General features: G+C 43.3%; 1 protein-coding gene across 1 annotated transcript in view; it reads right to left on the bottom strand.

The window, feature by feature from the left end:
* Syne1 (spectrin repeat containing, nuclear envelope 1) overlaps positions 1 to 26,827 on the bottom strand; it is a 388,103-nt gene that overhangs the window by 170,088 nt on the left and 191,188 nt on the right. The window contains exons 57-73 of the mRNA XM_013026970.1: positions 25,570 to 25,752; positions 23,281 to 23,424; positions 22,808 to 22,963; positions 21,160 to 21,324; positions 19,785 to 19,957; positions 19,087 to 19,240; positions 16,322 to 16,465; positions 14,828 to 14,992; positions 12,902 to 13,219; positions 11,810 to 11,965; positions 11,488 to 11,658; positions 10,245 to 10,571; positions 8,896 to 9,048; positions 8,354 to 8,521; positions 7,718 to 7,894; positions 5,321 to 5,467; positions 693 to 818 (exon numbers count right to left, since the gene is read on the bottom strand). Of these exons, the coding sequence (XP_012882424.1) occupies positions 693 to 818; positions 5,321 to 5,467; positions 7,718 to 7,894; positions 8,354 to 8,521; positions 8,896 to 9,048; positions 10,245 to 10,571; positions 11,488 to 11,658; positions 11,810 to 11,965; positions 12,902 to 13,219; positions 14,828 to 14,992; positions 16,322 to 16,465; positions 19,087 to 19,240; positions 19,785 to 19,957; positions 21,160 to 21,324; positions 22,808 to 22,963; positions 23,281 to 23,424; positions 25,570 to 25,752 (3,027 nt within the window). The remainder of the gene's footprint in view (positions 1 to 692; positions 819 to 5,320; positions 5,468 to 7,717; positions 7,895 to 8,353; positions 8,522 to 8,895; positions 9,049 to 10,244; positions 10,572 to 11,487; positions 11,659 to 11,809; positions 11,966 to 12,901; positions 13,220 to 14,827; positions 14,993 to 16,321; positions 16,466 to 19,086; positions 19,241 to 19,784; positions 19,958 to 21,159; positions 21,325 to 22,807; positions 22,964 to 23,280; positions 23,425 to 25,569; positions 25,753 to 26,827) is intronic.

The following is a 26,827-nucleotide window of genomic DNA, read 5'->3' as shown; positions in this document are numbered from 1 at the left end:
CTTCCTTCCTTCCTTCCTTCCTTCCCTTTCCTCCTTCCCTTCCTTCCTCCTTTCTTTCCTTCCTTCCTTCCTTTTCAACAGGATGTCACTATGCAGCCAAGGTGGGCTGCAAATTCATGATCTTCTTGTCTCAGCCTCCCAAGTACCAGGATTACAGAAGTGTACCACCACACTAGATTTGAGGTCAGGTTTTGATAACTCATCATAGCACTTTCCAAAGCAGCCACATACACTGCAGAATCCATCTCAACATGAAGAGCCGTAGCCAGGAAATTAGATGAGTCAATACAGATATACTAAATAAAGCCAGAGTCGAGGAGCCTTCATTTTTAAATATTAATTAAAGAAAACAATGGAAAAGGAGAAAAGAACAAAAACAGAAGATGTGAGAAAAGAAAAGAAAAAAGAAAAAGAGAATGAAATTATAAAGAGAAGAGGAAGAGGGAGAGAATGATAGAACTAGAAAGGGACTCAATGATTCAGTCCACACTTTGGTTTCTATGACAACCTGGGTGAATTTGAACTTATTATAATGGCCATTGGAATGTAACAGGAAGAAAGCAAGAGCTATTTTCTTTCAACCTTACTTCTATCATTCCAGGAAGGGAACACTACAAAACAGACAATTCAGTGGAATTTCTAACTTTGGTTTGTTTCTTTTTTCTATTTCTTGCTCTCTTTTTTTCCTTTACCATCTGCTCTGTCTGCTGAATGTCCTTCGCCGCGTCTTTCACTGAGGGGTTGGACAAGTCACACAGAGAGCACAGAAGATCCAGGTAGGTTCTTGCCTGTTCTTGCAGAGCTCGGCAGTGTTTCACCTGAATATAACACAAGGATCAGAATAAAGCACACAAACACATTGTCGAAGTTGTCAGGATTCGGACCACTAGTAATACCTCGTTGACGGGTTGAAAACAGCCGGGCCTTTGGTGGCTCATTCCTACAATCCTCACAACTCAGGAGGCTGAGCTCTGAGGATCTTGATTATAATCTAGCCCAGGCTGACAACACACTCTTATTTTAAATGAACCAGCAAAAAGTTGAAAGTAGAGGCATGGCTCAAGTAGTAGAATGTCAGTCTTGAACAGAAAGCTGAGAAGAACACGAGGCCCCAACTTCAAACCCCAAGTTTGGCATACATACCACACACAGATAATAAAACAAACCCTGCCTCACACAGTGTTCTCACCATTGTCAGGACATCCGATAGTGATCGGCAGAGCAGAATTCCAACCACACTGACAGGGGTCTGTGTGGCCCCGATCTGCTTCTCACTGTAATGAGAGCTGTCTGCTCTGCCTGGGAAAGGGGGAAACAGAGGGCCTTCTCCAGTCCTCCCCGATGCCCTGCTGCCATTCCCAATGCTCTTTCCTTTCGCAGAAAGAATGCATGGCCAACCACCATCTGCTTTGAACACGCCCATCTTGGAGACAAAACAGTGATCAGAGTGAGTTTGGAGACTTCCTGTCCATACAAGAAGTTCATGGCTTGCTCTCTTCTTTCCAGAAACTCAAGAAAGGCTGTTGCTGGATCTCTCATCTCTTTTCGTTTTTCTTTCTAGGATCAACACTGGGACTCAAACTCGGTCCCTGCAGCCCCTTTCACGCATTGGCTAGTGCTCAACCAGCTGGGCCACACCTCCAGCACCAAGGGATTTCTCATCCCTTCACCGAAACAGTGCTTCCCCCGCCGAGGCTTCGAGTGTGGAGAGGCTGCGTTTCAGGGCCCAGGCATGAAGCGCGCATCCCTCTGAGAGCAGCAGAGAGTGCATAAACAAGCACCCGCCGCAGCGTCTGGCAGTGCTGAGCAGCAGGTAGGAAGGGAAAGGTGGCAATGGAGGTGTGCGTGAAGAAGTGCTGTTACTTCACGAGGAGTGTGTCTCTAAGAGCTCAGGGGGGGCACCAGGCCGGCCGGCGTGCAAGGAACAGCCAGCCCTGCCGTGAGATGAAACATTTGCACACTGGAGGAAGGACAGGGCAAAGCCTCAGGCTGGAGCAGTGTGGACAGGTAGGAGCAGAGGTCAGGGAGATGGACAGAGGTTGAGTCACCATGGAGGCCTGTATATAGAGGACCATGCCTCTAGTGTACAGTTTTTCAGCCTCCAAACTCAGAACTATTGACATCTGAGGCTCAGCACCTCCTTGTGCTAAGACCATGTGCTGAATGTGGTGTGATGGTCTGTGATATTCCAGGCCAGAAGCATCGTCCCCACTTCCAGTGGTGGCAACCGGAAGTGTGTCTGGTTTGCTAAAGGTCCCTGGTGGGCAGTCACCCCCTATTCCCACCCAAGAGCCAGGGATTTAGTCCCACTGGATTAAGACAAGGAGACTCTATTATCAAAAAGCTTCCCTTGTTGGATAAGAAACTGCAGAAACAGCGTCTTCACAGACTGTGGGACAAAAGGTAAAACTTATTCTAAATGGGATGGGAAGATACTGGGAGCCACATGAGCTGCACTAGGCCAAGGCCGCTCTTAACATGTGTGGAGAGCGGTCTGCAGGGGGCGCACTCAGCAAGGCCACTGTGAGCAGCTGGGCAGGATTCTGGTGGAGACATAATCAACACAGAGCATTGTCCTACTAGGCCAAAATACTACATAAAGTGCCGCATGATTATCTGTCCCAAACAAAGTCTAGAAATGCCAAGAGAATATAGTATCCGAACTCTAGCATTTAAAACAATGTATTTCAGTTAATGATGATTTATTTTGAGTCTTAAGTCGCTTGGCCTAGTTCCAAAGGAACTGGAGGCAGCCTGGAGATCCTCTATGATAGTCTACTTGCAACAGATTTTTTGCTTTGAAAAAAAACTTCAAAGGCAAATATGATATATTTCCCATTTAAAAATATGCCACTCTGAATGGAAGTAAATTCTTGGGGCCAGGGAGTGGACAGTTATTGTATATTTGTGAAGCATTTAGCACAGGGGAGGTGCTGGGCAAACAGCATGCATCTTGGGACTGAGATCAAGATGTCAATCAGACCTGTCTGTCTGCCTTGGAAGTCATCAATAGTCATATAGTAGCATGAGCCAGACACCAAGTGCCCCGTCCATTTAACATGAGCATAGATGTCAAGGGGGAATGCCAACAAAGTAGAACAAAACAAAGAACGGCAGAAAGGAAGTAAAAGCAACGCTTTCTCCTTCAGTGAGTCTAAGATCTAACTATCTCTATCACCTCTCATTCCTTTGGGTGGCTACTTTCATGCGGGTGGCAGCCCACTGACAGAAGCTACAGAAGGGCAGAAACTTAACCACAGAACCACACACTCTGGAATCCAAGGAGGATCAGAATTCACCTGCAGTTACAAATTAACTCTAAGGAAAGTGTGGTAAATCTTGTCCTGTTCTGGCAAAAAGCCGTTAGATTCCTCCTCCCCCTGCCATTTGTTCTTTATGTATTATTTGTTATCACAAAGGAGAATAATCTGCTGGTAACAAAGAGCCACAAGACGAGGAATGACTGGAGAAAACTCGAAATCTAAAGAACATGTGGATGTTTACACAATGGGGGCTTCTTTTCACCCACAATGGAGTTCTAGTCAGCCAAGAAGAGTGCTCTCCTTTGCAGGAACATGGATGGAGGTGGAGATCAGTCAGGGATTACAAGTGTCTGCTGTCTTCTTGTATGTGCAAGGTAGAGAATAAAGGGTGTGAAAGTAAAAGGCTACAGAAGGTTATATGAAGAGAAGAGACGTAAGAGAGGGAAGCAAAGAGGATGAATCTGACCTAAATACATTAAAAGCATGTGTGGAAATGTCAAAATGAAATCTCTTACTTTATACAATTAATAGATGCTAAAAATTGTAAATGTTTCAGAAGGTAGAATATGTACATGGAGTTTAGTTTGTGTTAGTTTTTTGTTTGTTTGTTTGTTTTGTCGGTTGTGGGGCCTGAACTCTGGGCCTGGGTGCTGTCCCTCAGCTCTTCAGCTCAAGGCTATCGCCCTACCACTTGAGCCACAGTGCCACTGCGGGCTTTTTTCTGCTTATGTGGTGCTGATTAATCGAACCCAGAGCCTCATGCATGTGAGGCAAGCACTCTACCACTGAGCCACCTTCCCAACCCCTGGAGTTTAGTTTTTTATTTTTGTTTTTATTTTGGTACCAGTTCTGGGACTTGAACTCAGGGCCTGTATCCTGTCCCTCAGCTTTTATGCTCAAGGCTAGAGCTTTACCACTTGAGCCACAGCTTTACTTCAAGATTTATTTATTTTTGGTGGGAGTGGGCAGGGGTAGGTTTTATTGGAGATAAGAGTCTCATGGACTTTCCTGCCCAGGCTATCTTTGAACTGTGATCCTCAGATTTCAGCCCAGAGCCTGGTTGTTTTTGCTATTTCTTATTAACTCAAGGAGAGCCACCTTTTATTTGATTTGTCCTGATATAACCTTTATATTTTTAGTTTATTTTTTTTGTCAGTCCTGGGCTTGAACTCTGGGCCTGAGTGCTGTCCCTTAGCTCTTCAGCTCAAGGCTAGTGCTCTACCACTTGAGGCACAGCACCACTTCTGGCTTTTTCTGTGTATATGGTGCTGAGGAATTGAACCCAGGGCCTCATGCATGTGAGGCAAGCACTCTGCCATTGAGCCACCTTCCCACCCACTTTATAATTTCCTGATATAAATCATCTAAATTACTTAAGCAAAAAAGTATGTTTCAAGAATGTGTTACATAGCATATTCTCTACCAAGCAATAACTAGATTGATCATCCTCACTTGAATTAGTAAGGAAGCTGAAGTTCAAAGAAATTAAGTACACAGCCAATGGCCACCCAGTGGACAGGCTTCTGAGGTGATCCGTGGTTACAGACCCAGCTCACATGCTTTCTGTGTCTCCATGCCCACCTGTCAGTATACTGTCCATCTTCCTGGCTGGAACAAGGGCTAAACTAGAGCCGGCCTCAGGCTTATTTATAGCTTTATGCTCCCAGAAGCTGGCCCAGGACGCCATATCAAAGACACTTCATATGTTTTGACTGAATGAATTACTCCTAAGAATAACAAACGTTTTTATGGGTGGTGGTGGTAGTGGTGTTTGCTTTTGTATTTGTTTTTTTTTCTTTTTAGGGGGACAAGTGGCACAGAAAGAGAGGGTAAAAGAAACACAGTCATGTTCTTTAGTGGAAAATGAACTTGTGGGCAGGGATGGGAAGGGAAAACTGGGGAAAAGCAAAGGCTGGGGTCATATTGTACAAAACAAACAAAAGAAACATACTCATTGCCTGACTTAGGAAGTGCTAACCCCTCTGTACAGCATCTGAATAACAATAACAATACAATTATATTTCAAAAAAGAAGAGCAAATTTCAGGAGTTTCCTACCTGCTTCATGGCTTCTGTCCTGCTCAGAGGAGGCTGGGGGCTGGATTTTAAGTCTGGCTGGACTGCAGAAAGCCAGGCCTGGCACTGCTGCAGGGTATCCTGCCGGTTGACATGCTTCTGAAGTTCATGTTCCAAACTCCGGTACACCTGAGACAGAGCAGCCACGCTGAGCCCGTGAGAGCAGCCCTCTACCACAGCACACTGGAACTTAGAAAGGGAGTCTCCCCTGGGATCCCCTCAGCCCCTCCCCTCTCTGAGGAAGGCCCAGGTGTTCCAAAATCGTAATGGACAAATCCCAATCTGTAATTTCTTGATCCATTCGCATATCCCAATGGAACAGTGATTAAGAAAAGAGTGTTGAAATGCATGAAATCATTGATAAAAAAATTAATAAGCATGTCAAGAGATTTTGGTTTTGGTTTTATACTGGTCCAGGGGCTTGAACTCAGGGTCTGGGCTCTGTGCCTTAGCATTTTCATTCAAGGCTAGTGCTCTACCACTTGAGCTCCACTTTCACTGGAGCAGTCCAGGCTGACTTTGAACTGTAATAGTCAGATCTTAGATTACAGGCATGATCCACCAGCACCCTGCTGTCAGAGGTTTTTAAAGCTTTCCCCTCAGATGCTATAAATACTGCACTTTTGTTTAAGCTAGGAACTAAAAGTAAATATAAAACATCCTCTTAAGGAAACAAGCAAGATTCCTCTGATTCTGATCCTTCTGATACAGTGATAAGGTCACACTGGAACTAACTGACGACAGACAAGGGTGAGAGGCTGATGCTTTATTTCATCTTGCATGTTATATTTCAGAACGATTACCCAGAGAAATGCATACACTTGTTTGATATATCTTCTCAATCCCTGAATCCTCAACTGTGCAACCAATTTCCAATGTATTCATAAATGCATATCAGGAAACAATTACATATTTCCTTGAGATCAAGGTGAAACAGACCTGTGATGTTTCCTGGGCAAAAATTTCTATTAAGAAAATAAGAGAGGCAAGTATGGAGGCTCATGCTGGTCATCCTACGTACTTGGGAGATAGAGGTCAGGCTGATCATAGTCTATGCCAGCCTAGGGTAAATGTAAGAAAAATATAAAAGCACAAAGGACTGGAGGTATATGGCCCATATGGCCTGCTTTGTAAGCTTGAGGCCCTCAGTTCAAACCCTATTCCCGTCCCTCTACACCTTCCACCCCCAACAAAAGTAGGAAATGAGGTTAATGTGGTATTTTTTTCATCCTAGAAACAACAGAACTGATAACTGAACCCTGCTTTGCTCTGACATCTGTCAAGCTCATCATTTTCATCTAACACTGAGTCTATCCATTTTATTCTTCTATCAGAATAGAATAGAAAGATTTTTGTTCTCGATCATTTTTTGAGAATTGTTTCATCTGCTTTTGAAGTGTTTAGAAATTACATTGATCTTTCCAACACTCAGCAATGTCTTTTCTAAAACACTTTAAGTTGTGTCCCTACAGCTCAAATGCATAGGGAAAAAAGCCTGCGGTGAAGTGAAGTAGCTGACAATCAGTCTGTTGCTGTTGCGTGAGCGGATGAGTGAGCTCACCAAGAAGCTCTACACACAGCTATGCTATTTGCTCTTCTCTCTTCTTTTCCTCTGTAGATATCATTTGCAATTTTCCCTCTTTTAAAATAACCTTTGGAAGGTAAAATGTTCAAATATGGGGTGTCAGATAATTTTACATCACATAGGACTTGTTTTAAAATAACCAAAAAGCTACGGGACAGCACCCAGGACCTGAGTCGAAGTCCCAGGACTGGCACATGCACACAAAATAGTACATGAATGTTCTTCAAAAACTTATCAAAACTTTCTAAGACATCATTTAAAGGTTCTTGAATAATATAAAGCAATTCACATGCTAAGTTTTGACTAAAAGGACAATTCTTGTGATCTTAGATTTGTTTCTATCATCTTAAGGATTCTGTTTCAATGGAAATATTCCTCTTACTGATATCAACTCTTCTCAATTTCTATATGAATGCATAAACATATTAGAGTAGAAGCTAGGCTGCACACCATTTTAAAAGATGATTGTGAAGATTAAAAATTCACTTATTTTAATTGCTACAGAATAAATGGAAAATTAGAAAAAAACATTTTGATGGTGTGCAATAACTAAAAACAAGCAAAACAATCTTAAAAAACAATTTCTCCCCATCAGTTTACTGAGTAAAGGGGATGGATAAAACCGAATATCTGAAATTTAGTCATGCCAAATAGATGGCCTGCTCCTCTGTGTTCATGTTCATTGTGAAATCCACCTTATTTCCTCTCTGGCTACCGAGAGACTCTTTCTGAAAACCTCCTTCAGAGGGGATAGCTTTTTCTCATCACGTTCTAGAAGATTCTAGAATGCTCACCCTCTGGGCAGTGCTGCAGATGGCCGAGTAGCTGTCCCCTGTGCCCTGCAGGTGAGCTTGCACATTCTGTCTCAGCTTTGCCTGAAGGTGGTCAGCACACTGTCCAATCAGAGTGTCACCTTTCTCCTTAAGACTGCTCAAACGCTCTTCAAAGCCAGCGACTTCTTCCATGATTGCCTGAAAATAAAATGGATTCAAACTTCTCACAAATCCACTTCAGTTTGGAGCCAACTAGTTGTCAAATAGATTAAGATGAACAACTTCGCAGTCTTAATTCATCTTTTTTTTTTTTGGAAGAGTTTTCAATTTATCTTGGTAACGTATTGACAAAACACTTAAAAAGGACCTAAAGGTGTTCAGGGATATTCCTATAGGAGAAGTTAGTGAGGTTAAGAGATTCATGACAGGAGAATGCAGGGTTGGGTGTGGTTCTCTGTGGCTATAATCTCATACTCAGAAGCAAAGGCAGGAAGATTATGAGATCAAGGCTATCCAGGGTTATATAACCAGACCCTGTCATCATAACCAGAGTTGCTGCACTTGTAGATATGCACACGCGCACACACACACACACACACACACACACACACACACACACTCACAGGCAGCCTGGTCAACACTGCTCACCGATCTTACCTTGTGGTGAGCTAGCTGCTGGGTAATTGTCTCCAGGCTGCTTGTTTCCAGAAGGTCAGGTGCCGCCAGCCTGCCAGACACCTGCAGCAGCCACTTTTCAACCTCTTGGAGCTCACTGTTGTAGTCTTCATGGTCTTTGACTTTCGCCTCCAGACTGAGGACACGTTCCTTATAAAATCAGGTTTCCATTAGAGGTGAGGTCCACCCAGTAATAACCCACTCAAAACTTTGTATTTCAGAAAACGCAGGGCAATTCATGGGAAAGATAGGATTATTTACATCCGAAAATGAACGGGACTAGGCGGAAGTACAGTCAGTGGCAGAGTTTGTACGGGCCATGTACAAGGCCGCAGATTCCATACATAGCACCAAGTGCAAATGAAACAAATAAAAAAGCAGCAATAGGAATGAAGGCACATCCTTTGTGCCATTTACATGCCCAGCTGCTAACAGGAAAAAGACAGACTCCAATCAGTCCTCACAACTGACAGAGAGAAAGGAGTCTGGTCTTGCCTTGTGTCTAACCTTGGGTCTCTTCTTACCTTCACTATGCTGCACAGGTCCTGGTAGTCACTCTGAAGTTTGTCCACTTGGTCCTTTAAAGTGACATTGTGCACCAATTCCAAAAGAGCTTCCCCCTTCTCTCGCACTGAGTTCACTGATGGTTCATGGGATAACACTATTTGTTGTAGTGACTTGAATGACAAAACAAACAAGCAAAAAAACACAGAACAAAACACTGAGTTCACAAGATAAATATACAGATGACTGCGCCAGGCATAATATGACTGACCACTGAGAAAGATCTAGAACATAGTTTTGGAACTAGTAACTACAAAGCACTAAAGAGAAAATGGCACAGGATGGCTAATACAGTTGTAAAATGAGCTGCCAAAGGAGAGTAGTCACATAGCTCTTACTAGGTGGAGAAGAAAATAGGGAACAGAATTTCATTGGCTAACTATGACCCAGTTGATCATTCTGTCTTCCACTTCATTCCTTTTGGCAGAGATCAAGAAATCTCAGCATAAAATGGAGTGGGCCCACTCTCTTTGGATTCTGAAGTCTTACAGTCTGTTCCAGCTTGAATGAGACATGGCCTTAGGGAGATAAATTCCAGCTGGCATTTTGCTGTGATAAGATAAAAGTGTTCCTTAAGTAGATGGGGAATTTGGTTGAGGGTTGGGGAGAAGGGGCTGTGATTCTTATGTGCCATCTTCAAAGACAAGCTGCCAAGTTTGGCAAGGAAGGAGGCCAAGCCTAGAAATAGACATTGGTTGGAGGTGTTTGCACAAGATTCTCGCAGAAAAAAAGTGGAGATAAGCCAGCACAGTCATGATTATCACTATATTATTTTTGGTCCATTTAAAACACAAATGTTTATAAATACACTTTGATATTGCTTCAAAAATTTTAGCAGATGAAATCTCGATACTGAGTACACCAGTATTGGTATTAGTATTTATTCTTTCATATTTATTTCTAAGCTGTTCAACTACTGTTGGTCAATGCAAACTTACTGCCTTTCAATCATAGCATCTCATTTTTAATTTATCATTCTAGGTAGCAAAAGATGGTTGGAAACCATCCTGATGCCATGAAGATGAGCTAGAATCTAAAGAAAAGGTCAGAAAAGGTCTGTATGGATAACAATTTGGGCATATTTTTCCTGTCTGGGGAAATAATTCCAAGGCAGTGTATGTATCTAACTAGTCAAAGCAACCTATGTAGGACGAAGTATCAGATAACAGGCTTGCCAGAGATGGCTATCAACACCAGAACTAGTGACGGTCTGCCCAAATCACCTCCCAAGCCACCCAAGAATGGCCTGCCCAAGTCACCTCCCTCCCACGGTGTCCCCACGGGACTACCTTGGGTAGCAAGGGACTACCTTGTATTTCGATAACTGAGCTTTCTTCTCATATAATTCCACCTTGGGTTCTTCAGGGCTACGAAGGATGTCCTGGTGCTCCGAGATCCACCGAACCAGTGCTTTACACTTATCCGAGAATTCCTTGGCTAAGTGAAGACCCTTCTCCAGGGTCATGTGCTCTTTCCGCACGGTGCTGGTCAGTTCCTTCAGCTGCTCCATGTGACTGTGCAGTTCCCTTCTTAGCGTCTCCGCCTCGTCCTCCTCCAAGAATTTCATGGCCCTCTCTCCTTTCTCTCGGGCTGATTTCAGCAAACTTTGGCCTTTCTCCATGTCTTTTAACAAAACCTGAGAAAGACAGCAAAACAAAAGCCAATATAATTCTATTTTATTCCTTTTTAAGAAAGGCTCGCCAGACCCATTCTTGAGGTATCTGTATTGTAAAGTCTATTTCTAGGTCTGACCTGGTCAGGAATCAGAAGCACTTTTTTATTTGCCAGTCCTGGGGCTTGAACTCAGTACCTGCGCACTATCCCTGAGCTTCTTTTGCTAAAGGCTAGCACTCTACCCCTTGAGCCACAGCCCCACTTTTGGCTTTTTCTGTTTCTGTGGTGCTGAGGAATTGAACTCAGGGCCTCATGCATGTGAGGCAAGCATTCTACTACTGAGCCACCTTCCCAGCCCTAGAGGTATTCTTTTTTTTTTTTCCTTCTGCAGATCGTTAGTACATAGATTCTAAATTAGAGACTTCTTAGCAGTCTCTCTAGAAATCTGGATGATGAGCCTTGTTAGGCAAGCACCCTGCCCCTGACCACCAACCCTTGTGCTCTCGCTTTCTTTCTACGATAGCGTCTCATGCTTTTGCCAAGGATAATCTCACAATGAGATCCCTCTACCTTCACTTCCCAAGTGTTCAAGATTACAGGTATGCACCACCACCTCCAGATCATGAGTTACATCTCTTCATTAAGACACAGGTCATAGATCTGATATGGATTTTTTTTTTCTCTTAGTATGTAAGTGTCAAGCATTCTCTTGTTAAGACATCTGTGCTTCTGTGCGTAGGCCATTCAGATGATACCGTATCACACATAGGTAGAGACCAGCTCTGGCCTGGAAGAGCTTCTAACAATATTTGGAGGGAAATGAGTAGCTGAGGATCACTGGCCACGTGGTATCAGGATGAACACAAGGGCTTCCCCGATCTACATGAGGAATAGAAGAAGGACAGGTGCCAGCCCAGCAGGAATGGCTGCATGCTTACCTCCATGGTCTTGAGTTTCTTCCCCATCATCTCTTTATCTACTCTATCCATTTCAGTAGCCACGTTCTTAAAATTCTTTTGAGTAGAGTTGTACCAGTCAGAATAGGAACCAAGGGCTAACTCAGATTCCTCCAAACTCTGGATCTCCTCTTCCAAGAATTTGATTTGCTCCTACAAAAACAAAGAGAAAATTGAACCATGAGGAAAAGCCTGGGTGAGGGTGTTGGAGGACCACTGGGCATTGACACTGGAGGTAAATGAGCGCGTTCCCGTCGGCCTTGTGAGGCTGGCTGGACTCCACGAGCAGCGGTGGTCCTCTCACCAGCACGTGGAGAAGCAGGGCCTGGAATCTGGAGGTGAGCTGGGTGGCCTGGCAGCCCATCCTGCTGTTGACGTGGCTCTCATCTAGTATCTCCTGGGTTCTAGTTCCCACTTCCTCCACCTCGTCTCTGTGTGCAGACACTTCTTCGTGCCATTTCTGAAATGAGGGAAGGATGACAGGCAAAGGCTCAACCCTACTCATTCTTGAGTAAGACAGGTGTTGTATGCATCTTCCTAATACAGCACTGCTTCAGCATATACGTTTAGAATATTATTAGCCTGAAATATGATTTTGAAAAGGCATCATAAAATCACCTTACACCGAAACGGTAAGAAAACTGTGCTTATGAATCTAGAGACTTTTCTGGATATATTTATACTCAGTTTTAAAACTTCTTTAAAATATTGATATATATGTTTTTACATGTGCTCTTGCACTTAGATCAAGTTTTTAATTGGTGAAAAATGGGAAAAAATGCCTGTGAATTATTTTGGATAGGTGAATGGAGAAATGCATAAAAATGAAAATTGTATAATAATTATGAAGTATTATTTTAATGTATCATATTAAAAATTTACATATTAGAAACATAATTTAAATAATGTATTGCCATCATTTATGTATTTTTACCAAGTAACAGGCAATAAAGGATAAGAAAAAAGGCAAAATATTAAACTATTAAAGACTAGTTTATGAAACATTTTACTTATTTTAACTTTCCAGACAAGTAGAAAGCAATCTTCCCAAATCTAAGCCTTGGAAAATTAACTTTTTCTGCCAATCTTGGAGCTTGAACTCAGAGCCTGAGTGTTGTCCCTGAGCTTTGTGCACTCAAGGCTAGTGATCTACCACTTGAGTTTACAGCTCTACTTCTGGCTTATTTGATACTTAACTGGACTTTTCTGACTTTTTTATTTATTGACTTTTCTGTCTGGACTGGCTTCAAACTGTAATCCTCAGATCTCAGCCTCCTGAGTAGCTAGGATTACAGGCATGAGCCATCAGCATCCAGCAAAAATCAAATATTGTAACAAGCAAAGTATGTAAGCTAAGTACTGGTTTGAAGAGGGTCAGGAATTTCATGGGAAGTACCTTCATCTGATGTAGCTGCATCTCTTTGGTCGCCCGATTAGACTGCCGTTCGGTCCTCACACTAACTTTCTCCTCCATTTTCGTGAGCCATTCATCCACCTGCTGGAACTTCTGCTCCATGAGTCTCAGTTTATTCACCACATTGTTGAACTGCATCCGGGTCTCGGACAGTTTGTGCTGGTAAGCCTGCCAGTCCTGCCGGAGCGACTCCAGGGCCCGGTCTTCTGCCTGTGGGATGCCCCATGGAATCACATCCTCTCTGGTATGCAGCACTGAGTTGAGCAGGGCCTGTCCCTCTGCACAGCGCACTTGCAGCTCCTGCAGGGAAAAGGCGTGGCTGTCATACATCACCCACAGTTCACCCTGCACCAGCAGCAGGTGTGACTCGAGCCAACTGGGACAGCCTGCACTTCCCATTAATTCAGTATGATTTTATTCTGCAGAATGGCAAGACATAACTGAGGCTTACTACAGCTTGTAATCTTCAGGAGGTGCCCAAGGCTTGTTGCTTTGACATCAAACGATCCTCTTTTGCAAAGGACAGATCCTTGGCCAGGGCGGGACTAATAGGAACATTGTGGACAAATCAAGCTGGACTCGGAGGATGCAAAGAACACAAATCTGAGAGGATGGGTTATCAGACCAAAGTGATACCCAGGTATAAACACATTTAACCTCCAAGGATTTACCCTGTAATATTCAGTATGACCAAGGCTTGTTCAAAAAGTATACTTTTTTTAGTAGAAAGGAAAAAATCATATAATTAAGGATGTTGGCAAACAGTATTTTATAGTTCTGTTTCTAACCATAGAAATATCTATCTACCATCTTGTGGGGATGGGGCACCTGTGGCCCAGGGGACATAGAAGGCCTACAAAATCATGTGGTACGTACCAGTACAAACATGTATTCTTCTCATCTGCTGCCTACAGCTTTTACCTTTATTGGTAAGTGCTAAATGACTGAACAAGGCAATTGGTTAAGCCAACTTACCCACTGGATCTGCCATTTGCCAAGAATTGCAACCTGCTGTTTGAGTACCAACCCTTTCTCTAGTTCTTCCATTTTCTAGAACTCTGCTTCTGGAACTGTGTCCTCAGCAGGGGAATCAGGAGTTAGGGTTAAAACCATGAGCCTAAGATACTCTGAGCAGTTTGACTTAAAATTGTGTCTGCTGTTGTATTCACATCAAAGCCTGTGTTTCAGGGAATAGGCAGGTGTGTCAGTCAATGTAAGGTTACTAGGTGCTCTACTTCTGGCTTATTTGGTACTTAACTGGAGATAAAAGTCTCACTGACTTTTCTGTCTGGGCTGGCTTCAAAATGTAATCCTCAGATCTCAGCCTCCTGAGTGGCTAGGATTACAGGCATGAGCCATCAGCACCCTAGTAGCTGAACGAATTTCCTAAGAGAACCAGCTCTGACCGTTTATGTTTCCTACCAAAAGCCAAGTGCTAGTGGTTCATGCCTATAATCTTAGCTACTCAGAAATCTGAGATATGAGGGCCATGGTTTGAAGTCAGCCTGAGCAGGAATGTCTGTGAGATACATATCTCCAATTTATCAGAAATAAAAAGAAGTGAGAATGGCTCAAGTGGTAGAGTACCAGCTTTAAACAGAAAAAGCTAAGCAAGAGTATGAGGCTCTAAGTTCAAGACTCAGCACTGGCACAGGCAGACACAGACACAGACACACACACGCACACACACACACACACACACACACACACACACACACGTCTACCCCAGGATCTCAACTTGTCTTTACTTCCAAGGACACAAAAATCCCTTAGATTAAGTCTTACCAGGTCTGCCCTCAGTGCATATGAATATGTATCAGGTATCTGTAGTAATCGCCCATTGGTTTAAATAATAATTCCCATGTTCCCTGTGAAGAACCCCCTGGTTCTGAATACAGAAGACTTTACCTGAAGATCTCGCAGTGTTGTCTCCTGGGTGCAGGCATCTCCTTCAAGAATGGAATATCGCTGGAGCTTCTCCTGTTCTTGCCCTAGCCAGACTTCGAATGCCTTTAAGTCTCTCTGGTACTCTTGGTGCAAGCGGACAAGTTTTTCATCCTTGGTTACTGCTTCCTGGAATTAGCATGTAAGATGATTAAGAGAGAGACTTGGTGGTAGCTTACACCTGTAAACCTCACTACTCAGGAGGCTGAGATCTGAGGATTTAGGTTAAGAGACTGTCTATACAGAAAAGTCTGTGGGACACTATCTCAATTAATATCATCATCATCATCATCATCTTCATAAATGCTGGTCTACAGGCATGGCTCAAGTGGTAGAGCACTAGCCAAGAGCAAACAGCTGAATGACAGCCCAAGGTCTTGATTTCAAGGCCCCAGTACTGGCACCACAATTAAGATAGAAATATATTCATGTATGTAGTATCAATGTGTTAGAGGCATCTCTGTTGGGAATGTTAGAAAAGCACAATAATTAAATCATCAGCCTATAAATGAATTTCTATAAGTTCAAAATTTTAAGATTTATATAGCAAAGCTTGAAAAAATATTTCAGGACTGAAAGTGTTCTGGAAGATCATTTGTTGAATGAATTACAAGAACTCCAAATTTTTAACGAAATGTTGACAAGACATTCCAAGAAGTGAATAAGCTTTACATTTCATAAATATTCATCTTTGATGACAAAAAATGAAATTCCTGTATTGTGTATTAAATAAGAATTTGAGCTTACTGTGGATTAACTTTCTGAAATCTGGAAAATATAGTAGAATGTGCTCTTCAAAAAGTATTTTTCTTTTCTACCTACTTGGGACTAGAAAGACCATGGTCAAGGCCATTGTTGGCAAAAATTTGGTGCAGTCTCATTTCAATCAACCAGCTAGGAACAATGGTATGTAACTGTAGCCCCAGACAAGAGAGCAGTGGTCCAAGGCTTCCCTGAGCAAAAATGTAAGACCTAATCTAAAAAATAATCTAAATAAGAAAGGGCTTGAAATATGGCTCACTGCCCTGAATTCAAATCCCAATACTGAAAATAAAATTCTTTTTATGCTCTTGATGAAGCCTAGATAAAGAATTACACATATTATTGTGATTATCTATATATAAAGCTATCATTAGCAGACATAGTAAGGCTTTTATGTGTCTTCATTATAAAGCTATTCCATATTCCTGTGAAATGGTTACATTTCTAGGAATTTTTAGCTGAGAAGCATTTTACTTTATTAATTTGTATTTGAAGATTTTTGTTCGGGTTTCCTAGTGATACCTTGAATATATTACAATTTATTAGGCTTTGCTCTGTTTCCACTAGGAAAATAAAAATAATAAAATAATAAAATAAAATAAATAATAAAAATAACTAAAAAAATAAACAAGTGTTTAAATAAGCACAGGTCCAAATACTTCTTGGATGAGCCCATTGGAAGTGGGCTAGCCCTACCTTGGCCCTCTCTTTGATCGCCTGGTATCGCTCCTGCAGCTCCTGAAGTTCCAGCTGGGTGACATAATGCTCTGTCATGCCCGCCCCCTTGGCTTCAATCGCCTCCAGCAGGCTGCTATGACTTAGTACTTCTTCATTTAATAACTAGAGAATGTTTTTCAAAAGTGAAAGGGTTATCCATGACCAATCATATCTATTATCCTTTTCAAACTAAGTCTTTAATGCAGAGTTAACAGTGATGTTAGATAATCCATCCACCCATAAGTCCATTCATTTATAAAGCACACACATTTGTACCTGGACAAACACCTACTTGGGAATATGTCTGTGTATTTCGTATGGACTACAGAACTTTTTCTGAGTCACCAATTCTCATGTAACTACTTTACAGTTCTCCTTGGAGATCTCCAATTTCGTCTATGTAGAAATGGGCTCCTGATTTCCTCCCTACCCCTCTTTCTCATCTAGTCTTTTCCAAACAGTAAATGCTACTATCTACCGCCCAGATTCCAGGTGGCTAATGCAGGACACGGAGTGGCGCATCACCTCCCTACACCGCCATCATTCATCCACAATGTAACCCTGTCAGTTCTCTCTGTGTCTGCTGCAACGCCTCACGCCCACTGTTCTCATCCCTCACTTCTACAACAGTCTCTTAGGCAGAGTGGGCCAGGGAGTCAACAGGAGACATGAGGACAGTGCAGGGGGCGTCTTCTGCCTCCTCCCACAACTTACCCGCTGCTGGCTCATCCCCCCCCACCCCCCGGCTCTTCTGTTCTAACAACATTCTACCTTTCTCTCTGCCCCTATTGTACCGCAACCTCTTCCTCCTTAGGGCCTGCAGACATGATTCTTCTATCTAGAATATTCTTTCCCCAACTTTGCTCAGATTACTTTGCACAAACCCATTAGGCTATAGTCAATATATGCCCTGTTTCAAAGCGATCTCTCCTGTGCCTTTCTCCTGACCCAGCAGTCTGTGTTAGCTCTTTCCTCTCACCATACCATATTTATTTCTTCACAGCACTTCCCAGTCATAGTTACTTATTTATCCCTAAGCTCACTGTGTGTGAGTGTGTGTGTGTGTGTGTGTGTGTGTGTGTGTGTGTGTGTGGCCACCAGAATTTTTTTTTTGGTGGAATTCCTTTCTTTTTTTTTCTTTTTCTTGTGAAAATACTGTACAGAGGGGTTACAATTACATGGGCAAGATAATGAGTATATTTTTTTATCAAGCATTGTAGCCTCCTCCTTTGTTTCCCCTTCCCATCCCTTCCCATCCTCTCCCCCCCCGCCTCCCCACACAATCCTCCTCCCCCCCCACCAAAGTTGTAAAGTTCGTTTTCGACATAACCACTTGTACATCTCATTGTTGCAATGGATTCACCTATATCCCTATTTAAACGATTTGGTTTTTCCCTTCTCCTCCATAAATTATACCTAACCTCCATGTTTTGTTTACCTATAGTGGGACACTGTGTCTACCCATGGCAACATCTCAACACATATTGACTAAACAGATGAATTATTTACTCATCAGGCAATGAACTGAAATGGCAGGTAATAAATGTAGATAACTACCAAGCAGACCATTATGATTACTGTTTACAGATATAGAAGTAAGACACAGAAATAGAGCAATTTGGCACAGGTCATGCAAGACCAGTTAGTCATTTGAGTTACTGTAACGGCATTTGCTTGGCATCTGACAGAGCCAAATGCCAGGTCAACAAGGGAAATTCAGCATCACTATCATCGTTATCTACTGCAGGAGAGGGACATGAAGGACACATTGTGTAACATGAATGATGAAGAAATGAAGAAGGGCTGTGAGAGGAGGGAACTACTGATTCATCCTGGGCTGGGTAGAGTGGCATTGTAGTAAAAAATGACTTCTGAAGTAAACCAAGGTGGCAGGAAGCCGGCAGGAAGGGGAAGGCCCCTTCGGGAAGGAAAGAGATTCTGTGAAGGCAGGGAATCTTTTAAAGCGGTGCTGTATCAGATTTGGCAGTGTGGAGATGGTAGGTGAGAATGGGAGAAGAGGAAAGGGGGAATGCTCGGGGAAACTGTAGAATTCTTACAAACCACCCAGGAGGAACACGCCATATACACAGTGCAGCTAGCTATGGCCCCTGGAGCTATTTGCCTTGCATGATGGTGGCAGAGATGGAGAGAAGCAGGTGAGAAATAAGTTTGCTGTAATGCCAGGAAGAGGCGGGCTCAGCAGAACTAGTAGCAAACTGAACTGGGAATGGGAAAGAAGGAAGTAGGGATAAGGAGATTCCCAATTTAGAACTTTCACTGGGGCATGAATTTTGGTGCTCCCGTGATTTCTATGCAGACGTTGATAATTACGCCTTAGTATATGGTATGTCCTAACGTGACTAAAATTCAAAGGCCTTCGGTAGTTAGAGCCTCCTTGGATATTATAAGGAGATTCAAAAATACTAATAGAGCTTAGAGTGTCTGTCTAACATGCAAAAGTGCTGGTATAGAAGGAGGGGGTAAAATGGTCATCTTAAACTGTGTTAAAAAGAAATCAATTTTACTTGTGAAGATGCACAGTCTGAAGGGACTAATAGACATTAAAAAGGGGCTAAACTTTAAGTGGTCAGTATCATGACATGGGCTTGTGTGACTGTCTTGGAGAAGACCATTTACACTCATTCAAGAAGCACAAACAGAATTCTGGGCTTGAAAGATATTAGGCATTAGAACTCAAGCCTCCAATGCTGTAAGCGTTAAGTGAGGCCTGAGCCGTCTCTGACCTTGGCTTTTCCCAGGGCGGCTACTTTCTCCCGCAGCTCCGCATGCTGCCTTTCCGATTCACTCAGGCTGCCCTCTATCCCGTCCATCCAGCCAGTGAACTGCCGCACGTCATCCTGATAACTTGTCCATTTGGAAAGCGCTCCTTCGAGTTGGCTGACAGGGAACAGAAAGCACAGGAGTATACACTGTGACGCTCTATGCGTCCGATGTCTGTAACTGGGGCTGCTCTGCCCGCCCCAGCAGCCCAGGGTCCAGGGGGGGCTATGTGGTTTCAATTACGATATCTGTACCATGATTATCATTAAACAGAGATTTATCTTTTGACTTTGGGCAACAAAAGAAACATGTAATTTTTAATTAGCTATATCAAAACACTGTCAAAGTATTACAGATCAAACGAAGTGCGAGTTTATACCTGCTCGTTTGTTTTAATATATTATGAGAGATGGGAGGAGGAGAGGAAGGGGAGGGGAAAGGAGAAAGTAAAGAAGAATAAGAACAAAAGAGAGGGAAGGGGAGGAGAGGGGAGGGGAGAGGAAGGGAGGAGAAAGGAAAGCAGAAAGTAAAGAGGAAGAAGGGAGAGGAAGAGATGGGAAGGAAAGGGAGAGAAAGAGTGGGAAAGGGAAAGGACTAAGGAAAGGGAAAGAGAAGGGAGAGTCTGTCCATAACAGCTGGCCAGAGTGCAGAGTGCACTCACCTTTTACAGCGAATCGCGGTGGACAGGAGGGACGCCCACATGTCCTTCGCAGCCTGCAGCTGCTGCTGGATGGCAGGTGCCCCCTCCGCAGAGGTGTTCTGCAGGACGTATTCTCCCCTGGTCACTACCATTTTCATCTGAATCTCTTTCTCCTGCTTCACTGACAACAGGGCCTGAAAAGCAAGCACAGAAGACCTTTGTATCGCACCCACTCTTTCTGCCTTCAAATGCTCCAGAGGTCCTGAAGGTAGCAGCATGTCATGAGTGACGGGAACGAGTCACCTGCCAGCCTCTAAGAAGCTCTGGCACTGATTCTCGTCTTGACCAGTCTTGAGCCTTTTCTAAATAGTCCTTTTCTTCCACTGATATTTTATCTCCCTGGCTTTAACAGGGAAAAATATATTACAGTAGAATTCATGAAGTCTCAAAGGTCACAGGAAGAAAAGCTTATAAAAGTTCAGGTCTGTGGCAGAACATCTCTATGGAAAGAGATTAGATACGTCAAGTCCTCTGTAAGCCCTCTTCTGATCAAGCTGGTAGCAGCTTCCCCTGAAAAGGCAGAGCCTCATTTCTGTTTCTAAGCTGGGCCTTGCATTCCCTCCAGCCTCCCTCTAGACACATGTGGTCCTCACTGCATAAAATAATCAACCCCTCAATAAAAAGGTCTGAGCAACTTCTTGTATTCTTGCATCTGCCTTTTGCTAGCCATTTCCTGTCTGTAGCAATATCCTCAAATCCATACCCACTCCTCTGCCAGGGAATTCCTCTATTATTCTTAAAAATTCCCAAGATCCTATTCTCCAACAGCCTCACACACATCTCCAGCTGTGCGATTGTCTCCTGCCTTTCAACTTCAGTCTCAGAGGAGGGAATGTTGGAGGACAAAGGCCACATTTCATTCACCTTTGATTTCCTAGTGTCAAGACACAGCCATAGTGGGCTAGAGGTCACCCAGGAGACAAAGGAGACATCCACAAATGCAGATTCATTATTTTCATCACAACTTCAATAACTCTGGCCTTTTAGCATGGGAGGAGTTGACTGAAACAGGCAGCCAAGAAAGCTGAGTAAGGTGAACAATGTTTTTAACCCTATAAAATTCAGCGTCAACATATCTCCCCCAAATAAACATGGCTGAGCCTCAATCTGCTGTCAAGACAGTAAATAATATGGGTTTTATTTGATTGTATTTTGATCCTACAACTAGGGTCACATAACTCAGGTCTGTCAGGAGAGATGCTCTCATACCACCACTCCCACAAAGCGCTGGGAGATGTCTCAAAGACACAGTGGTGCATAACCAGGCCCAGCAGATGAAGGCTCGAGACACTGTGAAGCTAACAAGCTCTGTAAGGCAGAGATCTGCGGGGCACACCTCTAGCTTGAGCATCCTGCTGTCCAGCACGCTTTTGTCCGACGTGGGGTGACAGTAGGAGTCCAGCATGTGAACCGCGTCGGTCATCCAGTCTTGTAATTCTTTCATCCCGAGGGAGAACTGATTGTGTTCTGCCACGATCCTGTCCAGCCTTGCTACTTTCTCCTGGAATTGACAGAGACGCATGCATGTCTAGCCACCTATTCCACAGAGACTCTTACAGAGCCTACGGCCACACACATGGGAAGCCAGCAGTTGGGTGCAATGACGACATTTGCTGTAGAATTAAGATTCAAGTCTGAATTCATCCCATACGTGAGACATCATTTTAAGTGGTAAGGAAAAAAAAAACACCCTTAAGTCCTAAAGCAGAACAATGGTAATTTACTAACCCTCAACATCTTTATGAAAAATCACAATTTTTCCAAATCAGTAAAATCTCTTCCTAGTGTCTCACCTTGGAATTACAGTTGTCTTTAGTGTTTCATCAACAAGGGGGTTCACTTATTACAGGCTATGTGCATTATAGTGAAGACATTAAAGAACAGTCTACAGTTCCTAAAGCATTAGAGAATCTATTACTTCTGAAAGATCTGAGTAAATTCCAATGAACAGAAAGCTGTTCTCATTCTATAACTTTAGATGTGCCAGGACTTTGAAAGAATGAAAAAAATCAATCCACTCAACAAATAAACATGGTACACATTTAAGATTACAGGATGACCTATACTACTATGACTATCTTAACAATGTTCACTGAAAATTCAAATGAGCAGACCAGAAAAAAATCTCAGTAACACAGAAAAAAGCACATGAAAGAAAAGACACAATCAAAACCAGATTCTTAGCGGGGCACTGATGGCTCATATCTATAATTCTAGCTACTCGGGACACCGAGATCTGTGGAGCATGGTTTGAAGCCAGCCTGAGCAGGAAAGTCTGTGATACTCTTATCTCTACTAAACTACCCCAAAAGCCAGACATGGAGCTGTGGCTCACGTGGCAGAGTGCTAGCCTTGAACAAAAAGAAGCTCAGGGACAGCACTCACATCAAGTGTTCTCAGTAAGGTCTCCGGAGTCCCATCTGCTTTATTACAAGCTATTTGAGGTGATTTAACCCATTTTGTGAATCATTGCTAATTCTGAGCTCAGCTTTAGGATCTGAAGTGAAATCCTCCACTGACACATCCTGAACTACTGTCATGAATGTATGGACTCTGAGCTAATTAAGAAAACAAACAAACATTATCCACACTGAGTTTTGAATGGCTTCCAGCTCATGTTTTCCGAGTATAATTTAATCAGAGGTTCTTTAGGGCAGAAACTCTTAAATTTTGACTTATCCTTAGGCATCCAGTCTTCAAAAATCCAAGTCCCGGAGAACATGTCCTTTTCATAGTGACAGGAGTATTTGGGGTCATCACAGAGACTGGAAGGCCCGTTTGTCTCTGGGATTTCCTTTGCCATGTCAGAGAGCCACACTAAGGTGTAACACAGGCTAACCTTAAACTTGAAGGCTAGGAAGCAGCTGACCCAGAGTCACGGGCCTGTGGGTGGGGCAGGGCGTCCACCCCGAGCAGGCTAGGGCAACACCCATTTGGAGACCTCCGCATCACACTCACACACAGCACAGACTGGCGTTAGTTACCTTGGTTACATTGCTTAGCGCTAGATACTGAGAAGACAGCTGCGACACTCTGTGCACAAAGCTCTTGCTGGCAGCTTGTCCTTCCCACAGCTGCCGAGCTTTCTCTTTCAGCCTGCTGAGCTGAGGCTCGTAGCAGTGGATTTCCTCAAGGACAGACTGAAAAGCACAAGCAGCGAGTTACCATTCAGGGGCTGGGAAAAGCACGTGGCAGACGGAGCTCTGGCTCAAAGGACAGGGAAATACACACTGGCAAGCCATCAGAGTTCCCTGAAGGCTGTAGGATTTCCAAGCTACACACAGTGGCGCACAAGTAGTCAGACCTCAAGGGAAAGTCAGAGAAACATCACATTGGTCAGGAAAGGGGAAAGGTGCTACCACCTAACTCTAGGGTGCCCAGCATGCATGTGATCTCAGAGTGGGTGGGCAGAGGAAGGGACGGAGATGCCAGCAGACAGCTGGCCGGGTCAGATCACCTGGAGCTTCTGCTGCTCTCTCCTCTTCGCAGGCAGATCATACAGGCGGTTGCTGCTTTCCTGGACCAGCTTCTCTGTTTTGCTCAGCCAGTTCTGTATAGGCTCTGCACTTACTTCAAAGTCCTTCATTTGGATCTTCAGATTCTGCAAGGGTTTAGATAAAACGGGGAGGGGATGCCAGTCCAAAGACATTCACTTAAAGCCAATACATTTATGATTTACCTATTGGTTATGTCTCCTAAAACGTTTGTTCTGATTATTAAAGAGATAAATACCTAATGCCATTATATGCTTATTAGTATTATTATGAATCCTCCCACAGCTATTCTGGAAATGTGACAATAATGTGATATAGGGTACAATTTTTCTTTTGCAAAGCTACCTACCATTTCTGACTTTTTTCTGGTACTGGGATTTGAACTCAGGGCCTTGTGCTGACCCAGCCTTCTTGTTCCATTGGAGCTCTACAAGTTGAGCCATGCTTCCAGACTGGCATTGGGTTGGTTATTCTGAAGACATGTTCTCCCAAGCTGTTCTGCCTACACTGGCTTCCAATCACGATTCTCTGGATCTAAGCTTTCTGAGTAGCTAGGATTTTAGGTGTAAACCACCAGTGTCCAGCTGTGGGTTATTCTTTATAAAGTGCCTAGAGTAAGGTGAATTTGAATTTGTTACTTGTGTTACTACATGAACCAAAGATATGCTTGAAAACTCATCAGCAATTTAAACAGCTTGGTCTAAGCCTAAGTCCCTTCCCTTCCTTCTCTTCCTTCCTTTTTCTCCTTCTACCTTTTCCTTCCTTCCTTCCTTCCTTCCATCCTTCCTTCCTTCCTTCCTTCTTTTCTTTTGATAGGGCCCACTAAGTAGCCCAGACTGACCTCAAATTCACAGTTAAGGATCAAGGTCAAATTACAGTTTGACATTTTACTATCTGGCCTTTTGTTTCTAGTATCTCTCTGTTGTTTTTCTTGCAAAGAAACCCTCATGTCAATATCAAAAATAAACTCTCCACATTCTCAATTTATAGTTAGTGCTCAGGATACTCTTCGCACGTTCAACTCCTTCTGTGTGAAATTCATGTTAGTCTTGGCAACTTCAAGGAGTGTGTGATGAGCCTTCAAGGCTCAGTTTAAATGTCACTTCTCTGGGCACCTGCCTTGGCTTCTTCAAATAGAGTCAGAGCCACTCACCAACGAGTGGGTGCCAGCTCCCAACCCCAGACACACCTAGATTATATGACAACTGTCTCTCTTTAGAGATTGGCTACCCTTCAGAAAGGGAACTTCCACTGGCGTATCACTCCTTTAGTTCCTACTCATTCTGGGCATTTATTAGTGTTCCCTTCCTATTAGGAAAAAAGGGTGGGAGAAAGGTAGAAATGGATCAAATGAAATAATTATGCCTGTCATGAGGACAGCAGATTAACAAAGCTGACCATTCCTGACCTAGTTCCCTACTCCTGCACAAGGTAATCCTGCAAACCACACTGTATGTGTTAGTACATAACCCAGCCCAAGTGTGGGAGCTTGGGCCACATTGCCATACTGGTTCTCAGAGCATTAAGGGTGAATTTCCAGGCCCTCTACTATGGCTGTCTCTTTATTAAATTGGGAATGCCTGTCATGGAAAGCCAGCTGCTTCAAAAGAGGACGGTCTTGGGTTGGAAAAGAATCGAAGAAGTACAAAATTCTCTTTCTGAACAGCAATTCTCTATTATTATCTGTTTTGTTTCCTCATTACTTATGGTCATCATCAAATCATGGGTCTTTTTTTGTGTTTTCTCCTGAGAGAAGAGCTGATACACAAAGTAGAAACTAAGTCAGTGCATTGTGGCATGATGCGATGCTTACACGAGCCTGGGGGGAAACGAAAGGGCAGAAGCACTGTGCCTTTGCACACTTACCTCCTAAAATCTACCACCTGACATGTGCACAGGCCCTAAACTGCCCGCATTCTCCTACCACAGATTCCAAACGGGAGATATTTCAAGCACAGGATGGAGTACCATGCTGAACCATGGCGCTGGTTCCTCCCTCTGGGGAAAGCACATGGGTAAGTCTGTGAGGATTTCCTCCCCTCCCAGGAAGCCAAGGAATTCCTCACATCAGCTGACATCCTCAGCACTGAGAAACATATCACAGTTACCATTTGCGTATGAATTGGCTGTTTATATGCCAAGAGGTGGCCAACTCATTGAAATGTCCAGTGAGAGACTGACCTTGGGGCTTAGGGTTAATGAGCATTAACAATGAGCTACATAGAATGTGTCCCTCTGGCTCTCTATTGTACCTCCAGGGCAGCTTCCTTCTGGTGGAGATTTGAATGAAAACTTTTCCAATCTTCTTTTGCAGTTGCAACTTTGGCCTGGACACTTTTCGCTTTCTCTTTGGTCAGCAGAGAGCTCAGAAGTTCTCCTTTGGACAGCATCATGTTTAGCTTATGCTGTCCATTTTCACTTTCTGACAAAAACTCCTGCAAAGAAACAGAAAATTAGCTATCATAAAGTACCCCATGGTCTTAAATTCTTTCAATGTTCTATGTTTTTCTCAGCCAAATCAAAGAGAAGTAAACTACTTTTTAAAGAAATTTTTTTATTGTGAAAATACCGTACAGAGGGGTTACAATTACATGGGCATGGGCAAGGTAATGAGTACATTTCTTACCAAGCATTGTTGCCTCCTCCTTTGTTTCCCCTTCCCATCCCTTCCCATCCTCTCCCCCCCCGCCTCCCCACACAATCCTCCTCCCCCCCCACCAAAGTTGTAAAGTTCGTTTTCGACATAACCACTTGTACATCTCATTGTTGCAATGGATTCACCTATATCCCTATTTAAACGATTTGGTTTTTCCCTTCTCCTCCATAAATTATACCTAACCTCCATGTTTTGTTTACCTATAGTGGGACACTGTGTCTACCCATGGCAACATCTCAACACATATTGACTAAACAGATGAATTATTTACTCATCAGGCAATGAACTGAAATGGCAGGTAATAAATGTAGATAACTACCAAGCAGACCATTATGATTACTGTTTACAGATATAGAAGTAAGACACAGAAATAGAGCAATTTGGCACAGGTCATGCAAGACCAGTTAGTCATTTGAGTTACTGTAACGGCATTTGCTTGGCATCTGACAGAGCCAAATGCCAGGTCAACAAGGGAAATTCAGCATCACTATCATCGTTATCTACTGCAGGAGAGGGACATGAAGGACACATTGTGTAACATGAATGATGAAGAAATGAAGAAGGGCTGTGAGAGGAGGGAACTACTGATTCATCCTGGGCTGGGTAGAGTGGCATTGTAGTAAAAAATGACTTCTGAAGTAAACCAAGGTGGCAGGAAGCCGGCAGGAAGGGGAAGGCCCCTTCGGGAAGGAAAGAGATTCTGTGAAGGCAGGGAATCTTTTAAAGCGGTGCTGTATCAGATTTGGCAGTGTGGAGATGGTAGGTGAGAATGGGAGAAGAGGAAAGGGGGAATGCTCGGGGAAACTGTAGAATTCTTACAAACCACCCAGGAGGAACACGCCATATACACAGTG

The sequence above is a fragment of the Dipodomys ordii genome, unplaced genomic scaffold, assembly GCF_000151885.1.
Source record: "Dipodomys ordii isolate 6190 unplaced genomic scaffold, Dord_2.0 Scaffold98, whole genome shotgun sequence".
Lineage (NCBI taxonomy): Eukaryota > Metazoa > Chordata > Mammalia > Rodentia > Heteromyidae > Dipodomys > Dipodomys ordii.
This window is presented reverse-complemented; position numbering and strand designations above follow the sequence as displayed.